This window comes from Chenopodium album, chromosome 3 (assembly GCF_948465745.1).
Source record: "Chenopodium album chromosome 3, dcCheAlbu1.1, whole genome shotgun sequence".
Taxonomy (NCBI): Eukaryota; Viridiplantae; Streptophyta; class Magnoliopsida; order Caryophyllales; family Amaranthaceae; genus Chenopodium; species Chenopodium album.
The window spans coordinates 80,023,669-80,045,192 of record NC_137836.1 but is presented as its reverse complement, the minus strand read 5'-3'; the positions used below and the strand labels follow the sequence as shown (position 1 = coordinate 80,045,192).

Sequence of the window (21,524 nt, the reverse complement as noted above, 5' to 3'; positions counted from 1 at the left end):
AATATAGTAATTAGCTGGAAGGGCCCCAGAAAAGGCACTTATCTTTTGGTTCATTTGATAAGCCCTCCAATACTCGTATATTCAAGATGCGGCGTAGTGGATTCACTTATATACGGTATAATTATTAATTTTGTTAATAAAGTATAAGAATCTTGACTTTGTAAACTCTTTTAATAATTAATTTATTTCTGAATATTAACCCACCAACACCCTTTTTTAATTATATATCATATGATTACGTAATGTACTTGTATGGATCTTTACTGGCTTTATTATCAACTTTTGTAATGTCAACGTTACCTTACTATAAATATTCACGTTTACAACAACGTAATACAACAACAAGCCTAATACAACTTTTTTCTTCTTGTACTTGTACTAGTGTATGTACAACATTTAGTTTTTTTAAAAATCCCTAAAACACAAAACAAAAAACATGGCCGGTGAGCCTGGTAGCTCCATGCATGGAGTCACCGGAAGGGAACAATCGTTCGCCTTCTCGGTCTCCCCCTCCACGGTCCCTATAGATCCGACGGCAAAGTTTGCTTTGCCAGTCGATACAGAGCACAAGGCCACTAAGCTTAAGATTTTCTCCTTGGCAAAACCCCACATGACTACCTTCCACCTGAGTTGGATATCATTTTGTGCGTGTTACATATCCACTTTCGCGGCTGCCCCCTTAGTCCCTATTATTAGGGACAACCTTGACCTAACAAAAAGAGACATTGGTAATGCTTCGGTTGCATCCGTCTCAGGAAGTGTGTTCTCTAGGCTAGTCATGGGAACCGTGTGTGACCTCATGGGACCAAGGTACGCGTGTGCGTTCCTAGTCATGTTGACCGCCCCAACGGTCTTCTGCATGTCGGTTATAGACGATGCAGCTGGATACGTGGCGGTGAGGTTCATGATAGGTTTTTGTCTAGCCACTTTCGTGTCGTGCCAGTATTGGATGAGTACCATGTTTAATGGCCGGATTATCGGATTAGTAAATGGAACCGCGGCAGGGTGGGGGAACGTAGGAGGTGGAGCAACCCAACTTCTAATGCCTTTGGTTTTTGAGGTCATCCGGCGAACAGGGGCAACACCATTTATAGCATGGAGGATTGCCTTCTTTCTGCCAGGAATGTTACATATTATTATGGGTATTTTGGTGCTAACCCTTGGTCAAGACTTGCCTGATGGTAACCTTGGTGCCTTACAAAAGAAGGGTGAAGTATCCAAAGATAAATTTTCTAAGGTAATTTAATTTCTTAATTACTAAAACTTTAGGCTATACTTTAATCATTCAGAAATATGTTTATTAATACTGTCTATGTTATTTCTAAATTAAAATATATAGGTACTTTGGTATGCAATCTCCAACTACCGTACATGGATCTTTGTGCTCGTCTATGGCTACTCTTTGGGTGTAGAGTTGACCACCGATAATGTCATTGCAGAATACTTTTTTGACAGGTATATATTTTTCATGATATAATGTTTTTTTTATATAGAGTACAACTTAACATTTTAAAACTTATTTTGATATATGCTATGGAGTATCTAAGAATTAACCAAAAAATGTAAAATATGTTTCTTAAGGTTGCATATGAACAACTAAACAGTTATAAACTTGTAAATCGCCGATGTTTAATATTTCTACTTTTAGCATATTATTATAAGATTTGTGATGACACTTATAAAAATTATTATTATGTGAAACTAAAAGTCGATATAAAAAAAATAACGAAAAAAGAAAGAGAGAAATAAAATAAATAATACGAATTTACGGAGTAATACTGTTAAAATATCACTTTATCACTTTATTATACATATTCCATCATTTATGGATGTACTACTTACATGGAAACATGTAATAATATACCCCAAACACGCCATTTGTCTTGTTTGACTTCATCTAAGATGCGATATTACCTTTTCTAATTCAACATGTATTATTATATTTTCTACGATTATTAGAATCTAATAAATATATTCCAGTCACCGGATATACCTTTTACGTCTAAATATAATTTGCAAACTTTGGAATAGGACAAACAAGATGATTCTTCTACTTGTCTCAAATTATCGATCTCCAGCTCATTAGGCTAAGCTTGATACTTAATATAAGTGACATCGTCAAGACATGCGTGTACCGATCATAAAACCCCTCCATATAATATTATAATACTTCGTATATACGTATTTACTGGACAAATTTTTATTTATTTATTTAAATATCAAAGAATATTTAATACTCCAGATGTGTACATAACATGTAAACCTGTCACTTCAGAGACTTCTGATAAAATTGGAACATACATATATACTTGAAATCGCTATTATACATTAGTTAATGTTATTAGTTTTATTTATTTATTTATTTATTTTTACCGTAGCCTAACGATTCTAGCTAAATGATGAATTATGAACAGATTCAACCTAAAGTTGCACACAGCAGGAATCATTGCAGCTAGTTTTGGAATGGCTAACTTATTTTCACGCCCCTTAGGAGGGCTAGCTTCCGACTACAGTGCACGTTACTTCGGTATGAGAGGCCGGCTTTGGACCCTTTGGACATTCCAAACCATGGGTGGTCTCTTCTGCATCTGGCTAGGCTTAGCCAAGACCCTACCCACTGCCATCGTAGCACTAGTCCTTTTTTCACTAGGGGCTCAAGCCGCGTGTGGTGCAACCTATGGGATCGTCCCCTTCATTTCTCGACGATCCCTAGGGATCATATCCGGCCTCACGGGTGCAGGAGGCAACATTGGATCCGGATTGACACAATTTATTTTTTTCACTATGGATAATTTTAGCACACATGAAGGTCTTACCTACATGGGAGTCATGACTATTGCGTGCACCTTACCCGTGGCCTTGGTGCATTTTCCGCAATGGGGCAGTATGTTCTTACCACCTACTATGAATGCTAATGAGGAGGCTTACTATGTTGCTGAGTACGACGACGACGAGAAGAGAAAGGGGATGCATGAAGGGAGTGTCAAGTTTGCTGAAAGTGCCCGGTCTGAGCGTGGTGGGAAGGTGGCTTCTGTTGCTACTCCACCTACACAAAGTCCTAACCCTAACAATATTTAGTAAATTGTTACTCTTGTTTTAATTTTTTATGCTTTTGGATTCAAGATCCATTATACTTCTTTGTATGAGTTAGTAAGTCGTATAAGTTGGTAAGTATTGGTAACTCTTGTAATTGTAATTGTAATATATTAAATTTCAGTAATTATGTATACATATATATGAGCTAGCTAGCTACAATTGTGCGTTGAACTTGAATTAGTCCCGTAAAATGTCACATTCAATCATCATATTATTCAAAGTTCTAGCTTTTTGGACAATGCATGATAACATGCTTGACATTCGAGTACACCTAATAATCAACTACTAATATCTATATTGGACTTAATTGGATCAATTAGAAATTGAATAAAGATAATTGTATTTGGAGTTAGAAATATTTATAGGCCTCCCTACTCTTTATCTTTTGATTTACTACGTGAATCCAATAATAGAGTGATATAATTTGACTAATACAGGATCTATTATGTTTACTTTTAATCGAACAAGGATGTCCTGTCCACAATAATTATATCTATTGTGACATTTGGGTATCTTCACTAGCTAAATATTTACAGGAACTTTGATAAATTTATTGACAGAGTTTTTTGAAATCAAATGTTATAGGAGTACTTTTAAACCAAATATTGTACACACTTATAAGGCACTCCGTGTACTCACTTTAGCCCTTTAGGTACATGCTTTAATTTGACATTAAGTAAAACCCCCTTTAATCAAGGTATAAGAACGGATTGTCATTTCATTATATTCTAATAAAAGGAAATAAATTGCTTGCAATTAAAGAATGCTATGTAGCTAGTAGCACTGAGAAAATTTTGGCAGCAAATAGTACATAGCTCCCATCATCAACAAGACCTATGGATCGAAAGATTGAAACTATGATAGAGTATAATTATTATTTAATAATTCTTGGGCTTAAACTTTTGACTGAATTGGTCTATTGTCATAGTATCAAGAGCCGGTGTGTAAGCAAAGTCACGAATTCAATTCTCATATTAAAATGGAACATTTAGCACTAGGTAAACCTGCCACAAACTTCCTTGTGGAGCTCTCTTAGCTAGTTAGCTACTACACTAGCTAATTAAGAGCTACTCCCTCCGTTCTTTAATTAGATGTCTATTTCTCTCTATTATGTAAAAAATAAATGCTAGAAATAGACATCTAATAAAGGGAAAGAGGGAGTATAACGTAAAATAGCTAATTTTGTTGAAGACAAGGATCTTATTGTTTCACAACCAAGAGATCTGCATTACAATCTACTCGTATTAATTACTCCGTTTAAGACTTTAAGTACATACTGTCTAGAAGTTTCCCAATTTTACTAGTCTAGCTGACACGGTCTACAATTTCTAACTAAACGTACTTTTTCCTCTTTTGTTAATTATTTGTTATGTTATTGGTGTTCCCTCTTGAGGATCGTGATTTAATGAGCATTAACTTACTAATTATATATCACTTTGATTAAAGATACAAAGTACACCACTAATTTAATTACCTCTATTAATCAGGTCATATGAACAACCATCAATTAATTAATTAATTAAAGAATATACAAGTATCTTTTTTTCCTATTAAAATAGAAGATTCTTCATTCAATATATAATTTTGGCACAATGCCGGTTATTTTCCGACCCTATCATCCAATGGTTTTGGGTTATTAGGGTCAACCATTTGCTGGAGGATAAAGAAGGCTATCAAAAAATAATTATAGTTGTCCAATAGAGGAAAGAATTATGGCTGTAATTCAAATAATTTTTCAACAAACATCTTTTAAAAGAATTGATGAAACTATTTTTTTTTTTTTTTTTGAAGGGGATTGATGAAACTATATAAATCTATTGAAATTGAATATGTCTCTTCAGATGATATAAACATATAAGCAAGGATTAATATACATGCTGCTGACTCTTCAATGAACCTATGTGTTGCTCAATAAGCGCGAATTAAAATTCCCTGTCTCAATTTTTATAAATCATATATAAGCCTAGTGGCTAATTGATTAGTTCGTTTATACGAAGTAATATACATTTATTTGAAATAATTGATACCCAAAAAAAAAAAAGCTTTATAATTTAAACATCAACCTATTAAATTAATAACCATATATATACATCATAATTGAAATAGTAAATAAGAGTATAAATTAGATCAATAACACCACTTATAATGATCAATTTTCCCAAATAGAAAATATAAAGGTAGTAACAACATAACCATGGTAGTTTACATGTGAATTCGGCCAACTGGCCAAGTGGATTGTTAAATGGTGTACTGTTGTTTAATGGGAAACCGTGGTCAAAACTATAGGTATATGTTTTTTTTTTTTTTTTTTTTTTTTTTTTTTTTTTTTTTTTGGCAAGAACGGGTATATGTTTGATAAATAACACATATATCCAAATTATACATACATGTCAAATGTGTAATGTCACAATTGCTATACCTATATTGATGACGCGGGACGAGATACATTGGTTGCCAACTAGGGTTTGCCTGTGAATTACAATGTAAATTGACATCCTCAGAGATATATATACTAGCATTGACGCATTGTGTAGCTAGTTGCATTGCCAGTAACGAGTTTATTGAGAAGATGACTATAATCATAAGGATTATGATTAAAATTAGATCAAAGTGACCTCTCATATGGCTGAATAATAAGACAACTACAATAATGTGAATTAAAATATATTATAAATACATATATAGGGGGTATTCCTTATAATGGTTAGTATGATAAGTACGTTACTCAAGCTATGCATGAGTTGTACATATCATGATCTCAGCATATAAAAAGTCCAAGGGCATTCCTTAATTATATTATGATCATGATTGATGCTTTGTACCACTTGTACTATATTAGAATAGAAAATCAATAATTAGCTTTTTTGCCTAATAAAATTTCAAAATTACTTTCTTTCTTATTAAGAAATAAACAAACTAGTGATTGATCAATAATCGAGTAATTGTAAAAATAAATTTATGTCTTAGAATGCTTGCAAAACACGGAGTATAAATTATTTTTGGCAACCATTTTAAGGAAAAATGATAGACTTTTAATTAATCTACTTTAAAAGTTTTTATGTCAACCAAAAACTTTTAGTTTTTTATTTATAAAAGAAATTATTTACACCTGATGTACAGTGCACTCAAGGGTATTTTCTATTCATTTGATATTTTTTTGCTAATTTTAAAATCTTAAACTTGAGAAGAAAAAAATATATCAAATAATTATAAAAATTACCCTTGACTGCACCTATCTTTATGTGCACCCGAGTGTATATAAAAACATCTTATATAAATATTTATATGTCAGATTCCCTCAAATAAGACCTTACCAGAGGCCCCCATAGCTGGAATATACCACATTTGATGCAATTAAGAATTAATTCTATTCATTATTGTTAATAAAACTTCTGACTTTGTAAACTCTTTGATAATTATATTTATTTCTTTATTTAAAATAGTAACCCTTCAACTGTACAAATGTATAATCACCCTTTTCTCCAAACTTCCATCAAATAAAATATGATTAAGTATGATACCCGTTGGGATCTTCATTGGCCTCATTATCACCTTTTACATTGTCAACATTACATACTATACGAGTATATATATATATATATATATATATATATATATATATATATATACTCTAAGAAGTACTTGTATCCAACAACGTAAACTAATACATAGAAACGACTACCCTAAATACAAACCCTTGAAAAAAAAAAAAAAAAATCATCTATGGCTACCGGTGAGCCCGGAAGCTCCATGCATGGAGTCACCGGAAGGGAACAATCGTACGCCTTCTCGGTCTCCCCCAACACAGTCCCTATAGACACAACGGCCAAGTTTTCTTTGCCAGTCGATACAGAGCACAAGGCCACTAAGCTTAAGATATTCTCCTTGGCAAAGCCTCACATGACCACTTTTCACCTTAGTTGGATATCATTTTGTGCGTGTTACATATCCACTTTCGCGGCTGCCCCCTTGGTTCCTATCATTAGGGACAACCTTGACCTTACTAAAAGGGATATTGGTAATGCTTCGGTTGCATCCGTTTCAGGAAGTGTGTTCTCTAGGCTAGTCATGGGAACCGTATGTGACCTTATGGGACCAAGGTACGCTTGTGCCTTCCTAGTCATGTTGACCGCCCCTACGGTCTTCTGCATGTCGGTTATAGACGATGCAGCTGGATACGTGGCGGTGAGGTTCATGATAGGTTTTTGTCTAGCCACTTTCGTGTCGTGCCAGTATTGGATGAGTACCATGTTTAATGGACGGATCATTGGGTTGGTTAATGGAACGGCGGCAGGGTGGGGGAATGTGGGAGGGGGTGCAACCCAACTTCTTATGCCTTTGATTTTCGAGATCATCCGGCGTACAGGAGCTACACCATTTGTAGCATGGAGGATTGCCTTCTTTATACCAGGAATGTTACATATTATTATGGGTATTTTGGTACTTACCCTTGGTCAAGACTTGCCTGATGGTAATCTTGGTGCCTTACAAAAGAAGGGTGAGGTTGCTAAAGATAAATTCTCTAAGGTAATTTTCTTAAATTACTCAAAATTCTTTTCAAAGTTCATAAATTCAATTCTCTTCGATCATCCTTCTAAGTTTGTCCCACATAGTAATTTTCGCTTTTGTAAGACCTACTTGAAACATTGATACTCTTTAAAGTATGAAGTATTTACTAATTATGTTTATGTTATTTCTTAACTACTCCGTAATATATATAGGTACTTTGGTATGCAATCTCCAACTACCGTACATGGGTCTTTGTGCTCCTCTATGGCTACTCTTTGGGTGTGGAGTTGACCACTGATAACGTCATTGCAGAATACTTTTTTGACAGGTAGCTTTCTTATTTCCCTTTATTATTTGTATAGGCTTCTAAACTCATAACAACATATTGTTACCCCTTTATGTTTTAATAAGTGTATTATATTTTGATCAAACAAGCATGTTACAAAACTTTGACCATTAGTTTATATCTAAGTTAGGAAAATTGTATTACGAAAGTATACATTATAACGATTCCAACAATGAATATACAATATCATTTGTTTTATTTATTTATTTTTTTATTCGAAAACGAATACACTGTGCATCTATTTATATTGTTGGACTACTTTTCCATCAAGTACATGTAAAATTTCCCATCAAGCCATGCCACTTGTCTAGTTTGACTTCATCTTGAATGTGATTGGCCTATTCTTTTAATTAAATTAAATTAAATTAAGGTATGAAATTATTTCAACATTGGAATCTTTTGATCAATATTCTACAAGATAGAACTTAGATTCTACACGTCTACATTAGCTAGATAAAATTGTGTATGACTTTTTCCTAGAGCTATGATTCGGAGAATATTTAGTAGATAATTGAACATTATGTGTTTCTAGTATGTGACCATATGTACTTATTAAATTAAACCAAAGTTTTAAAGGTTGGCTTGTCTACAAGTCTTGTTTAGAAGTTAGCGGGTAGCTAATTAATACAATGCTTTATTAACTAGTTTGATTAGCTAGTTATATTAAATAGATTGACTGTAAATATAATTGGTTGTATAAAAGTGTTTGATAAATAATTGTTAATAATTATTAACTGTTTAGTGTATGTAATACCGAAAAAGCTAAATGTTTTATAATCATTCTTACATAATGGTACAATTTCACAGATTCAACCTCAAGTTGCACACAGCAGGAATCATCGCAGCCAGTTTTGGAATGGCTAACTTATTTTCCCGTCCCTTGGGAGGGCTAGCTTCCGACTATAGTGCACGTTACTTCGGTATGAGAGGCCGACTTTGGACCCTTTGGACCTTCCAGACCTTAGGTGGTCTCTTCTGCGTGTGGCTAGGCTTAGCCACAACCCTACCCACTGCCATCGTAGCACTAGTCCTTTTCTCACTAGGGGCTCAAGCCGCGTGTGGGGCAACCTATGGGGTCGTCCCCTTCATTTCTCGACGATCCCTAGGGATCATCTCGGGGCTCACGGGTGCAGGGGGCAACATTGGATCCGGATTGACACAATTTATATTTTTCACTATGGACAATTTTAGCACCCACGAGGGTCTTATGTACATGGGAGTCATGACAATTGCGTGCACCTTGCCCGTGGCATTGGTGCATTTTCCGCAATGGGGCAGTATGTTCTTTCCGCCTTCTAAGAGTGCTAATGAGGAGGCCTACTATGTTTCCGAGTACGACGAAAATGAGAAGAGTAAGGGAATGCATGAAGGGAGTGTCAAATTTGCTGAAAGTGCCCGGTCTGAGCGTGGAAGGAAGTCTGCTACACCAAGTCCCAACCCTAACAATATTTAATAAGTTACTTTCGTGTTTTATTTGCTTTTGGCTTAAACAACGATGATATGAGATTATGATGAACTCCTATAGTAAATTATTGGAAGTTCTTTGTTTCTTTTTTATGTTTGGTTTCTTTTTTTCATATATATATATCATACTTCTGGATTTTTGGCTCAAGAGTTATGGAGATAATAACCTTGTAGCAAGTGAATTTTGCTTGCAATAACTTGTTAACTTACATATATGTATACTATTACTTCGATTTGTATCTACAACAGTTCTTGCCATCTTTAAATTCAATTTAGCTTCGATTTTGCACTATTTTATTTTTGACAAATGAGTAAGCAAAGAGAAATTTAAGGTCTTTCCTGGCCATAAAGGCTAAGTTATGTGCCTCGATCTTGTACCTTTTTATATTCAATCTTCATTTGCCTTGTAATATTAAGAATACATGACTACTATAAAGGTCTACACACATTTCAATTTATACCGGATTCATGTTTTGTTGAGAAGAAAACTGAAAATGAAAGGGTTTTTGAGTTAACTAAAGGAAATTTTGCAAAAAAACCCACCTTTGTAAAGCAATTTTTTACAAGAAACTACCTTATAATATTTTTTATTTTTATTTTTATTTTTATTTTTATATTTATTTTTATTTTTTGTTATTTTTTGCAATGACACACCTTAATCAAAGTTGTTTTTTTTTTTCCTTGCAAATCAATACCTTTATGCCAGAAAATGAGATTTGACCTCATTTTCCGGCATTGACTACCCAAGTCCACCCACGAAACCACCTCTCTCCCCAGCCCCTCCCATGAAACCACCTTCCTCCCCAACTCCACCCACAAAACCACCCTTTCATGGCATTGACCACCTTATAGCCCTAGCCACCCTTCTCCCCTCCATTGTTAGCGCCGGCACCCCTAGCCGCACTCCCCAACCCTTATTTAACACTCGAACCATCCTAAATCCAGATTTCGTGAGGTGGTGGAAAGAAGGGAGTTTGATTTCGTTGGTGGGGATGAGGAGGGGAGGGGGTTTCGTGGGTAGACGAAGTAGGGGGTTATTTTTTGTGAATTGGGCTGGTAGGGGAGGTTTCGTGGGTGGGGTTGGGGTAGTCAACGCCGGAAAATAGGGTTTCACCCCATTTTCCGACATAAAGGTATGGTTTTGCAAAAAAAAAAAAAAAAAAAAAAAAAAAAAGTTATAAGGTGATTTATTGCAAAAAATTGCTTATAAAAGATGGTTTTTAAAAAAATTTCCTTAACTAAACCATCATTTGAAATTATTAAATAACGTCATATAGGCTACAACGGTTACCTAAGATATTTTTTTTGGATGCTTTATTATTATTATTATTATTATTATTATTATTATTATTATTATTATTATTATTATTATTATTATTATTATTTTGCATAAACCCAAAATTTTCTAAGAATGTATGAAAGCTTGACACCCTAAAAAGGTACTCGTATTCTAACTAATGGCCTATTGCCTATTGTGCAGCATAATTTCAGTTCAGTTCAGTTCAGTTCAGCTTCAATCAGTTCAATTTAGTTCAGTTTATAATTTTCCTTCTCTCATAAACAATTCAGTTTAGTTCACTTCAGTTCAACTCAATTGATTTCACCTCCAATCAGTTCAGTTCAGTTCAGTTCACTTCAGCTATATTCAGTAAATTGAAACAGACCCTAAGTACATACAATACAAAATTACAAACTAATAAAATTCGATAATAAAATCAACTTGTAACTCCTAACGAGTAACCATTAGACTTACAGTTTAGTTATCCTCCCTCGTGTGTTCATCGATATAAAACAACTCACACGTGAATTGTCCCAAAAATGAAATTGGGTACAAAATCAAGTTACTCGCAGTCGTAGTCGCACTCATGGAGTCAACAGCAGCTTCAAAGCCTAGTCCGGCTAAATCAGAATGTTTACTACCTCGTATCTCTCAGGTCAGATCCTGCACTTCTGGTATTCAATTAATTCGAGGTGTTTTTTTTTTTTTTTTTTTTTTTTTTTTTTTTTTTTTTTTGGAAATTTGTTTATTGATCTGAATAAATTGATTCAAAATAATAATAAAATTTGCAGTTTAGGATAGCTTTGTGCCAATTACTGGTAACTACTGACAAAGATATCAACTTGGATCGCGCTCGAAACATGCTGGAGGAAGCTGCTGATAAGGGTGCCAAGCTTCTTGTTTTACCTGTAACTTACTTCACTCTCATTTAATTAATTGTTGTTGGTGCTGTACTTTATACTCGTATTTAATAGAGCCACAAACTAATGATGTAGACGAAATTTAATTTCATGCTTTCGCCTTTGACTATCACCAGTACCCCAAAATTTAATCGATAAGTTGACCTTGTTTAATTTAATTGCAGTTCTACTGTTTCATGAATTGCAGCATTTTTTTAAAAAACCAATGTATTTATATAACACAGCCTAAGATTAATCGTGTTACATTTATTGTTAATACTTATTGATCATGAATATAGGAAATGTGGGTGTGCCCCTACTCACATGAACACTTTACTAAGTGTGCTGAAGAGCTTGATAAAGAGGAATCATCACAAGCTTTTAGTATGTTGTCGAAAGTTGCTAGTAGTCGTAAGATCACAATAGTCGGGGGGTCGATTCCAGAGAGGAAAAATGGTAGAATGTATAACACATGTTGTGTGTTTGGAACGGATGGAAAGCTTAAAGCTAAGCATAGTAAAGTAAGCCCTTTTGTAATCATCATAATTATTAAGATTGGTGAAATTATTTTATTAGTCTTAATGGCTTGTAGTTGAATGTGCAATTCTGTTGGTTTTGATTGTGCATTCTCAGTTGCACTTGTTTGATTATTACGAACCTGGAGCTTCGTTTAAGGAGTCGGATTCATTCACTGCTGGCGACACACCTACAGTTGTGGACACAGGTAGTATTGCAGTGTTACAGTATGTTAATTGATGACCCTCTCAAACAACACATGCTTCTTCTTGTAGGATTCCATGTGTTGCTATTGATATATTATGTAATACATTTCACTTTGTCTTTAGGGTGTGATTGATCTATGTCGTTTATCATTAGTGTTTAATGATTGGTCGTATCCATGAATTTCCTTTTAAAGATTCGTGGTTCTGGTGCATTTTAAGCTGAACAGCATGTATTGTATATATGCCTGCAGATGTAGGCCGCATTGGGATTGGTATTTGTCATGACATACGCTTTCCAGAGCTTGCTATGTTGTACAGGGAAAAAGGTTCTTATATTATGTCTAGTTTTGAATGTGGCATTACTAAGCTTGAAATATACATCATCCCGAAATGAGCTATTATGTATGCAAATGCCAGGTGCTGACTTGATTGTCTATCCTGGTGCATTCAACATGAGCACTGGAAAAATGCTCTGGGAATTAGAAACAAAAGCCAGGCAAGTACTTCGCTAATACATCAATCAAAGTTCTTCCTTAGCAAATGTTTGTGATATTTTTAATTTGGGGTCAAAGGGACTAATGTATACTAAAATAGTGAAATCTAGTCATATGTGTTGGAAGATGTTTGTATTTTATACTTATCTAATGATTTGAGATTCTGATCCATCGCCTGGGTTCTTTGACATGTATACCTTTTCAGGGCAATTGATAACCAGGTAGCATTTCTATCTCTTCAACCCCTGCTTAGCCTCTAGCTCGTGTAATCGATGTAAAAAGATGAGAGTGTGAATGAATGTTTTGGATATATCTTGTAGGTGTTTGTTGCTGTTTGTTCACCATGCCGAGATTCAGCTGGATCTTACACAATTTGGGGTCATTCCATGATTGTTGCTCCAGTAATTACTAAAGATCCTACACTTTTCATGCATACTTATTATGTTTAGATATTAAATTCTGATAATTTAAGAATCATATTGGTGTGATATACTGATTTTTTTGTGCATTACAGAGTGGTGAAACAAAAGGTAGAGCAGAACATGAAGAGAATATTGTAATTGCTGATGTTGATTATGCAGAAAACCGACTTCAGAGGTACTTATTACCTGTACCATTTTTAATTTTAGTATAAAAAGTCTCAAATTATCAGATTTTCTTATCTTGATCTGAATGTTTGCATGCTTTGTTCAGAGAGCTCTTCCCTAAGCTGAACCAACATATGGAAGATTTATTCAAATTTCTGGATACAGAACAGTTGAAATTCGCTAACTATGCCAAGTCTTGTAGTGCCTCATGACTTAGCTTGTACATGTAAAAGCTTATTTTACACCATGAGAAGTATGCTGATGGCCTGATGCTGGCGAAATTTTAGCCTGCAGAAAAGTTGTACTACTATATAACAATTGCTGTGATTTCTTTTCTGTTAAAACGGGTTAGGGTAATTCTCGGGTTCGGTTCAAGTCAATAATTTGCGGGTTCGAATCAGGTCGGGTCATTCTCGGGTTTGAGTTGGGTTCGGTTCAAGCCAATAATTTGCAGGTTATAATCAGGTTGGGTCATTTTCAGGTCGGGTCATTCTCGTGTTCAGGTCAATAATATGCGGGTTATAATCAGGTTAGGTCATTTCCAAGTCGGGTCATTCTCGAATTCAAGTCGGATTATGTTCAAGTCAATAATTTGCAGGTTACAATCAGGTCGGGTCATTCCCAAATCAGGTCATATTCAGGTTTAACTAACTATAAATTGATAATTATCATTTTTATCAAGCTAATTATTTCCTTTGACTATAATATACTTCCTCCATTTTCTTTTAGATGCAACACACCCTTTAACGCGGTAATTAAGAAAGGTGGGGTTTACATGATATAATAAACTTTAAAATGGGATGAGTGGTTGTTAGAAGTGTAATTTAGTGAGTAATGTGCTTTAAATAAGGGATATAATATAGTTTTTCCCTAAAGTAACTTTCCTTTTATAGTGTGTTGCAAATATTGTGACATTTCCTTTTTAGGGAAGTGTTGCAAGTAAAAGAAAACGGAGGAAGTATATGGCAATATACTAGAGAATTATAGTCTATAAATAATTATCTCCTTTGACCATACAACAAATATATACTATATTTAACTCTTAAATTTGAGGATGATGCTCTTTTCTTTTGCTAGCCTGGACTGACTTGGTCTCCCTAGACAAAATGCTTTAATCAACAATAATAAGTTGGTCTAAATTGCATTTGAAGTGATTTGAAATCGGGTCAGGGACAATTTGGGTTGAATTAAAGTCGGGTCAATAACAAGTCGTGTTAATTTCGAGTCGCGTTAGTAACAAATCGGGTTGAATTTTTGGGTTGGGTAAGTAACAGGTATGGTAAACAATTCGGGTCGGGTCAATAACAAGTCGGGTTGAATTTGGGTCAGGTCAATAACAATTCAGGTTGATTTCGGGTCGGGTTTTGTAACAGGTTGGGTTATATTCGGGTCGGGTTACGAACAGGTCGAGTTGAATTCAGGTCAGGTTAGTAAAAAGTCGGGTTAAATTCAGGTTTTGACAGGTTAAAACGGGTTTGGGTCAATTTCGGTTCAAGTCGGGTTTGGTGCAAGTCAATTAAATTGGCCGTTATAAACCGGTGAATCGGTGCAAGTTGTAAACCGGTTAATTGGCCGTTTAAAAGCAAATTGAATGGTTCAACACACCCAATTGGACTTCCGGAGGGTATTAGAGACCATGGTAAACATTTCGGCAATTTTTATTTCCAGGCGAAAAAAGTTAAAAATTTCCAAAATTGAAGGCTAATATCCACGTTTTTTGAGAAATTTTAGAGGTTTTGGGGCATGGTGTCGAAAAGTCTTGAAATTCTATGGGATACGTCTCGGGGTCATATAATGCCGATTGGAACCATATATGATCATTATTTGTTGCATAAATGTTCGTAGTAGGCTTGAAATAATGAAATCGGTGCAAGTTGTAAACCGAAAAATTAGTCGTTTAAAGGAAAATTGGATGGTTCCACCCACCCAATTGGACTCCTGGAGGATATTAGGGATCATGTTAAACATTTTGGCAATTTTAATTCTCAGGCGAAAAAAAAGTCAAAAAATTTAAAAATTGAAGGCTATCCACACTTTTTGAGAAATTTTGCAGGTTTCGGGGCTCGATGTAGAAAAGTACTAATATTTTAGGGGATATATCTCGGGGTCATATAATCTGTTTTAAACCATATATGATCATTATATGTTGTCATAAAAGTTCGTAGTAAGCTTGAGTTAATGAAATCCGTGCAAGTTGTAAACCAGTAATTAAATTGGACGTTTAAAGGCAAATTGGATGGTTCCACCAACCCAATTGGACTCCCGGAGGGTATTAGAGACCATGGTAAACATTTCGGCAATTTTTATTTCTGAGCGAAAAAAGTCAAAAAATTCCAAAATTGAAGACTAATATCCACGCTTTTTGAGAAATTTTGGAAGTTATGGGGCCCGGTGTTGAAAAGTCTTGAAAATTTAGGGGATACATCTTGGAATCATATAATGCTTTTTGGAACCATATATGATCATTATTTGTTGTCATAAATGTTCGTGGTAGGCTTGAGTTAATGAAATCGGTGCAAGTTGTAAACCGGTAAATTGGTCATTTAAAGGTAAATTGGATGGTTCCACCCACCCAATGGGACTCCCGGACGGTATTAGGGACCATGGTAAACATTTCGGCAATTTTTCTTTTCGGGTGAAAAAAAAGTAAAAAATTTCAAAATTAAAGGCTAATATCCACGCTTTTTGAAAAATTTTGGAGGATTCGGGGCCCGTGTCGAAAAGTCTTGAACTTATAGGGGATACATCTCGGGGTCATTTCATGTCATTTGGAACCATATATGATCATTATTTGTTGTCATAAATGTTCGTGGTAGGCTTGAGTTAATGAAATCGGTGCAAGTTATAAACCGGTAAATAGGCCATTTATATGCAAATTGGATGGTTCCACCTACCCAATTGGACTCCTGGAGGGTATTAGGGACCATGGTAAACATTTCGGCAATTATTATTTTCGGACGAAATAAGTCAAATAAAAATTCCAAAATTGAAGGTTAATATCCACGCTTTTTAGAAATTTTGAAGGTTTCGGGGCCCAGTATCGAAAAGCCTTGAGATTTCAGGGAATACATCTCAGGGTCATATGATGGAATTTTAATAAATGACCGTTATATGTTGTCATAAATATTCATGGTAGGCTTAAGTTAATGAAATTAGTGCAAGTTGTAAACCGATAAATTGGCCGTTTAAATGCAAATTGGATGGTTCCACCCACCTAATATGAATACCGGAGGGTATTAGGAACCATGGTAAATATTTCGGCAATTTTTATTTCCGGGCAAAAAAAAGTCAAAAACTTCTAAAATTGAATGCTAATATTCACGTTTTTTGAGAAATTTTTAAGGTTTGTGGCCGGTGTCGAAAAGCTTTGAGATTTTAATTAGGGAATATATTTCGGGGTCATATAATACCGTTTTAAACCATAAATGATCATTATATGTTGTCATAAATGTTCGTCATAGGCTTGAGTTAATGAATTGAAATCGGTGCAAGTTGCAAACTGGTAAATTCCCATTTAAAGGCAAATTGGACGGTTCTACCCACCTTATTGGACTCCCGGAGGGTATTAGGGACCATGGAAAACATTTCGGCAATTTTTATTTATAGGCGAAAAAAATAATAAAAAATATCAAAATTGAAGACTAATATCCACGCTTTTTGAGAAATTTTGAAGGTTTCGAGGCCCGGTGTCGAAAATCCTTGAGATTTTCAGGGATACATCTCAGGGTCATATAATGCCGTTTGGAACCATATATGATCATTATAAGTAGTCATAAATGTTTGTTGTAAACTTGAATTAATGAAATCGGCGCAAGTTGTAAACCGGTAAATTGGTCGTTTAAAGGCAAATTGGATGGTTTCACCCATCCAATTGGTCTCCCGGAGGATATTAAGAACCAAGATAAACATTTTGGCGATTTTTATTAAGGCAAAAAAATAGTCAAAAAAATCCAAAATTGAAATCCACGCTTTTTGAGAAATTTGGGATGTTTCGAGGCCCGGTGTCGAAAAGTTTGAGATTTAAGGGGATACATCTCGGGGTCATATAATGTCGTTTGGAACCATATATGATTATTATATGTTGTCATAAATGTTCGTAGTAGGCTTGAATTAATTTAATCGGTGCAAGTTGTAAACAAGTAAATTGGTCGTTTAAAGGCAAATAGGATGGTTCCACCCACCCAATTGGACTCCCGGAGAGTATTAGAGACCATGGTAAACATTTCAGAAATTTTTATTTCCGGACGAAGAATTAATAAAAATTCCAAAATTGAAGGCTAATTATCCACACTTTTTGAGAAATTTTGGAGGTTTCGGAGTCCGGTGTCGAAAAGCCTTTAGATTTTAGGGGATACATCTCGAGGTCATTTAATGTCGTTTGGAACCATATATGATCATTATATGTTGTCATAAATGTTTGTGGTAAGCTTGAGTTAATGGAATCGGCCCAAGTTGTAAACCGGTAAATTGGTCGTTTAAAGGCAAATTAGATGGTTTCACCTACCCAATTGGACTCCCGGAGGGTATTAGAGATCATGGTAAACATTTCGGAAATTTTTATTTCTGGGAGAAAAAAAGTCAAAAAATTCTAAAATTGAAGGCTATATATCCACGCTTTTTGAGAATTTTTACAGTCTACGGGGCTCGGTGTCGAAAAGTTTTGAAATTCTAGGGAATACATCTCGGGATCATATAATGTCGTTTGGAACCATATATGATCATTATTTGTTTTCATAAATGTTCGTGGTAGGCTTGAATCACTGAAATCAGTGTAAGTTTTAAACCAGTAAATTGGCCGTTTAAAGGCAAATTGGATGGTTCCACCCACCCAATTAGACTCCTGGAGGATATTTCAGACCATGGTAAATATTTTGGAAATTTTTATATCCGGCCGAAAAAAGTGAAAAAATTCCAAAACTGAAGGGTAATATCCACGTTTTTTGAGAAATTTCGAATGTTTCGGGGCCCGATGTCGAAAAGCATTGAGATTTTAGGGGATACGTCTCAGGGTCATATAATCTTATACGATCATTATATGTTGTCATAAATGTTCGTGGTAGGTGATGAGTCTATTTTATATATATTTTTATTCCCTGTCCAACGGTCATATTTGTGCGTATTTGAGCTCTACGGGGCTATTTTTATTACTAATATACGTTTTCTAGTGTTTTTGTAGAGTTGATATTATTTTGCAGGAATTTGCATATTTATGACAATTCCCGAACTTATTGAGCCACTACAAAGACATTAAAGTTTGATCGTATTTCATGACCGTATATTTTTAGCACAAGGTCAAGTTAGACAAATTTGGTTCGGTGAATAAGGGCTCGACTAAAGGAGTCCCAAGGTTTAAAAGCTAGTGTATGGAGTATGGACCAACTGATAAGGCAAATAAAGCATTAAAGAGTTCAAGTCCAATAAAAAAAAAAAAAAAAAGCCCAAATGAAATCCCAACTAGAGATGATGTTGGGTGTGAACTAGGCTGGCCCGATCGAAGCTACCACTGTTTGCTGCTTTTGTTGGTGTAATTATTTTGGGCCAAGCATATTAGTGGGCTGACTTTTAGTTTATTTTTGTTAGTTTTAGACTTTGTTTTTCGGGATTTCAACTAGGATTAGTTTTCTTAGTTGTGTTTTAGTAGGATTCCTTTTCCTTTCTTATATAAAGGTTTAGGTAGTTACGTAAGAGTGGAGTTTTAAGTTTTCATTAGTTTTTTAGTTTTAGTTTTATTAATTAGTTTTAATTTTAGTTTTCTTTTCTTTTTTCTCTCTCTAACTTTTCTCTCTCTCCCTTAATTAAACTCTTAGTATTATTTTCTCTCTTGTTTCTCTCTCTACAACTCTTGGTTTAATCTTTGTTATTTATTTTATTTCTTTCATCATGTCTCCTTTAATTTATTTGATTAGTTTAGTTATGATTATGTCTGAGTAGTTTAATTCTAGGGTTTATGGGGATCCATAATTAATATGAAGGGATAATTTGTTATTATTGATTATTGGTATTGCATGATAATTTCTTATTGAATTGTTTTAATTCTTTGCAATTAGATTATGAATCGAGCAGATGTAATTTGATTGTGAATGTTTAGCAATATTGAATTGATGAATCGAGCAGATGTTAATTTAATATTAAAGGCTATTTTTAATAGGAACTTAGATCTAGTAAATTGCGAGAGCCTGTTAGATCTATGTTGATTAATAAATTGCGAGAGCCTGTTAATCATGTTATTTGTGCAATGTTAATTATTAATTATTATGTTTTATCCCGGAATATTAATTATTGGTGAACCTGTGACCCTAGGTTTCCTTATTATTGATTCTTTTCTCCCTAAACATATTCTTCGTAGTATAGAATTCATACCTAAAAATATTGGTTACTTGGATAATTTAGATTATAATAATTAATTAGAATTAAAAAGACTTGTTTCCCTGTGGAGTTCGACCCTACTTCCATATCTACTGTAGTTAGTGATTTAGGTAATTATTTTTGATTAGGGGATACGACTTTACCCTGTCAGTAGGCTTGAGTTTATAAAATCGGTGCAAGTTGTAAACCGGTAAATTGGTCATTTAAAGGCTAATTGGATGGTTCCACCTAGCCAATTGGACTCTAGGAGGGTATTAGGGACCATGGTAAACATTTCGGCAATTTTAATTTTCAGATGAAAAAAAAGTCAAAAAAATTCCAAACACTACAAGAAAACAGGGAAATAATGACGGACTACTTCCGACGGACCAATTATTCCGTCGGAAATATCGAATTTTTCGACGGATTTTAATTCCGTCGGATATTTCCGACGAATTCTAAAAATCCGTCGGAAATTTCCGACGGAATAAAAATCCGTCGTAATATATGGGCTTTCCGACGGATATTTCCGTAGGAAATTACTTTTTCCGACGGATTTTTAGTCCGTCGGAAATTTCCGACGGAATTTTCCGTCGGAATTTTTTTTTTTTTTTTAAAAAAAATCAACCCTAGAATAACACTCCTCTCTTTTCCGCCTCTTCTCCTCCTTATCTTTCCTCTTCTCTCTCCTCCCCTTCTCTTTCGTTCTCACTCCTCTCTCTGAATCTCACTCCCCTTCTCTTTCAATTCGTTCTCACTCCTCTCTCTGATTCTCTTTCAATTCGTTCTCACTCCTCTCTCTGAATCTCACTCGTTCTCCTTCTTTCGATCTCTGAATCTCACTCGTTCTCCTTCTCTATCTCTCCTCTACTCTACTTTCCCCTCAAATCTCCCACCATAGCCGCCATCAACAACGAACAACGAACAACACCAACATCAACAACACCATCGCCGGCATCAACATCAACAATAATATTCATCTATTTCGCCCTTACTCTCTCTCTCTTCATGCTTAAAACAAAGGTTTTTGGGTCAAATTCGACCATGAAAACTCTAGATCTAGAGTTTTTATGGTCGAATTTGGCCTCTTAAACCCAATTTCGAGGTTATGTGTGGTCTAATTAAGGTATGTATTTCGTTTTTTTCAATTTTGATTTTATTTTGTTGTTTTATTGGAATTTTTTTTTACAATTTATGGTGGTGGTGGGTGGTGGCTGTTGGATGGAGATCGTGTTTGTGGGTTGCGTTCGGATTTTAATTTTTTTTATTTTTTTGTTAATTTCTGGATTGTGATGATTTTTGGTGGTGGCGGTGGTGATTTTAGGTGGGTGGTGGGGTGGTAAATATGGTTAGGTGGCGGTGGTGGTTATAGGTGGGTAGTGGGGTGGTGGATCTAGTGTAGGTGGCTGGTGGGTAGGGTTCTGGTGTGGGTGGTGATACGGTTGGTAGGGTTGGGTGTGGGTTAGGTGACTTGGTGAGTTGCTGGTTGTGTGAGGTGGGGGTAGGTGGTGTGGGGTGACGGCTTGCGGTGGTACAGCGTGGCGGTGGCCTTTTTTTTTGTTTTTTTTAAAGCATTTTCCGACGGAAATTCCGTCGGGCATTTACGACGGAATTCAATTCCGTCGGAATTTTACGAGGGACTTTGCCGTGCTTGAAAATGTTCTCGGCGGACTGAAATCCGTCGGAAATTTCGTCGGAAAACCCATTTACGACGGAAATTCCGTCGGAAAAGGGTGTTTTTCCGACAACAACTTTTCCGACAACCGGTTACGACGGAATTCCG

The 21,524-nt window shown here is 35.1% G+C and overlaps 3 protein-coding genes and 1 long non-coding RNA gene across 4 annotated transcripts; all 4 read left to right on the top strand.

Moving 5' to 3' along the window:
* Positions 1-433: 433 nt before the first annotated feature.
* LOC145618854 (high-affinity nitrate transporter 2.1-like) lies at positions 434-3,078 on the top strand. Its single transcript, XM_081673496.1, has 3 exons — positions 434-1,237; positions 1,340-1,455; positions 2,415-3,078. The coding sequence occupies exons 1-3, from the start codon at positions 437-439 to the stop codon at positions 3,076-3,078; spliced, it is 1,581 nt and encodes a 526-aa protein (XP_081529622.1). The 5' UTR covers positions 434-436.
* A 3,726-nt stretch (positions 3,079-6,804) lies between these two features.
* Positions 6,805-9,586, top strand: LOC145618838 (high affinity nitrate transporter 2.4-like). Its single transcript, XM_081673495.1, has 3 exons — positions 6,805-7,623; positions 7,818-7,933; positions 8,759-9,586. The coding sequence occupies exons 1-3, from the start codon at positions 6,820-6,822 to the stop codon at positions 9,402-9,404; spliced, it is 1,566 nt and encodes a 521-aa protein (XP_081529621.1). The 5' UTR covers positions 6,805-6,819; the 3' UTR covers positions 9,405-9,586.
* Positions 9,587-11,234: 1,648 nt separating this feature from the next.
* LOC145625479 (omega-amidase, chloroplastic-like) lies at positions 11,235-12,827 on the top strand. Its single transcript, XM_081678506.1, has 6 exons — positions 11,235-11,349; positions 11,486-11,602; positions 11,893-12,114; positions 12,227-12,317; positions 12,567-12,641; positions 12,733-12,827. The coding sequence occupies exons 1-6, from the start codon at positions 11,281-11,283 to the stop codon at positions 12,825-12,827; spliced, it is 669 nt and encodes a 222-aa protein (XP_081534632.1). The 5' UTR covers positions 11,235-11,280.
* A 168-nt stretch (positions 12,828-12,995) lies between these two features.
* On the top strand, positions 12,996-13,738 carry LOC145618827 (uncharacterized). Its single transcript, XR_014108066.1, has 4 exons — positions 12,996-13,030; positions 13,130-13,210; positions 13,324-13,406; positions 13,503-13,738. It is a non-coding gene; the product is annotated as an uncharacterized LOC145618827 (long non-coding RNA).
* The last annotated feature ends 7,786 nt before the right edge of the window (positions 13,739-21,524 follow it).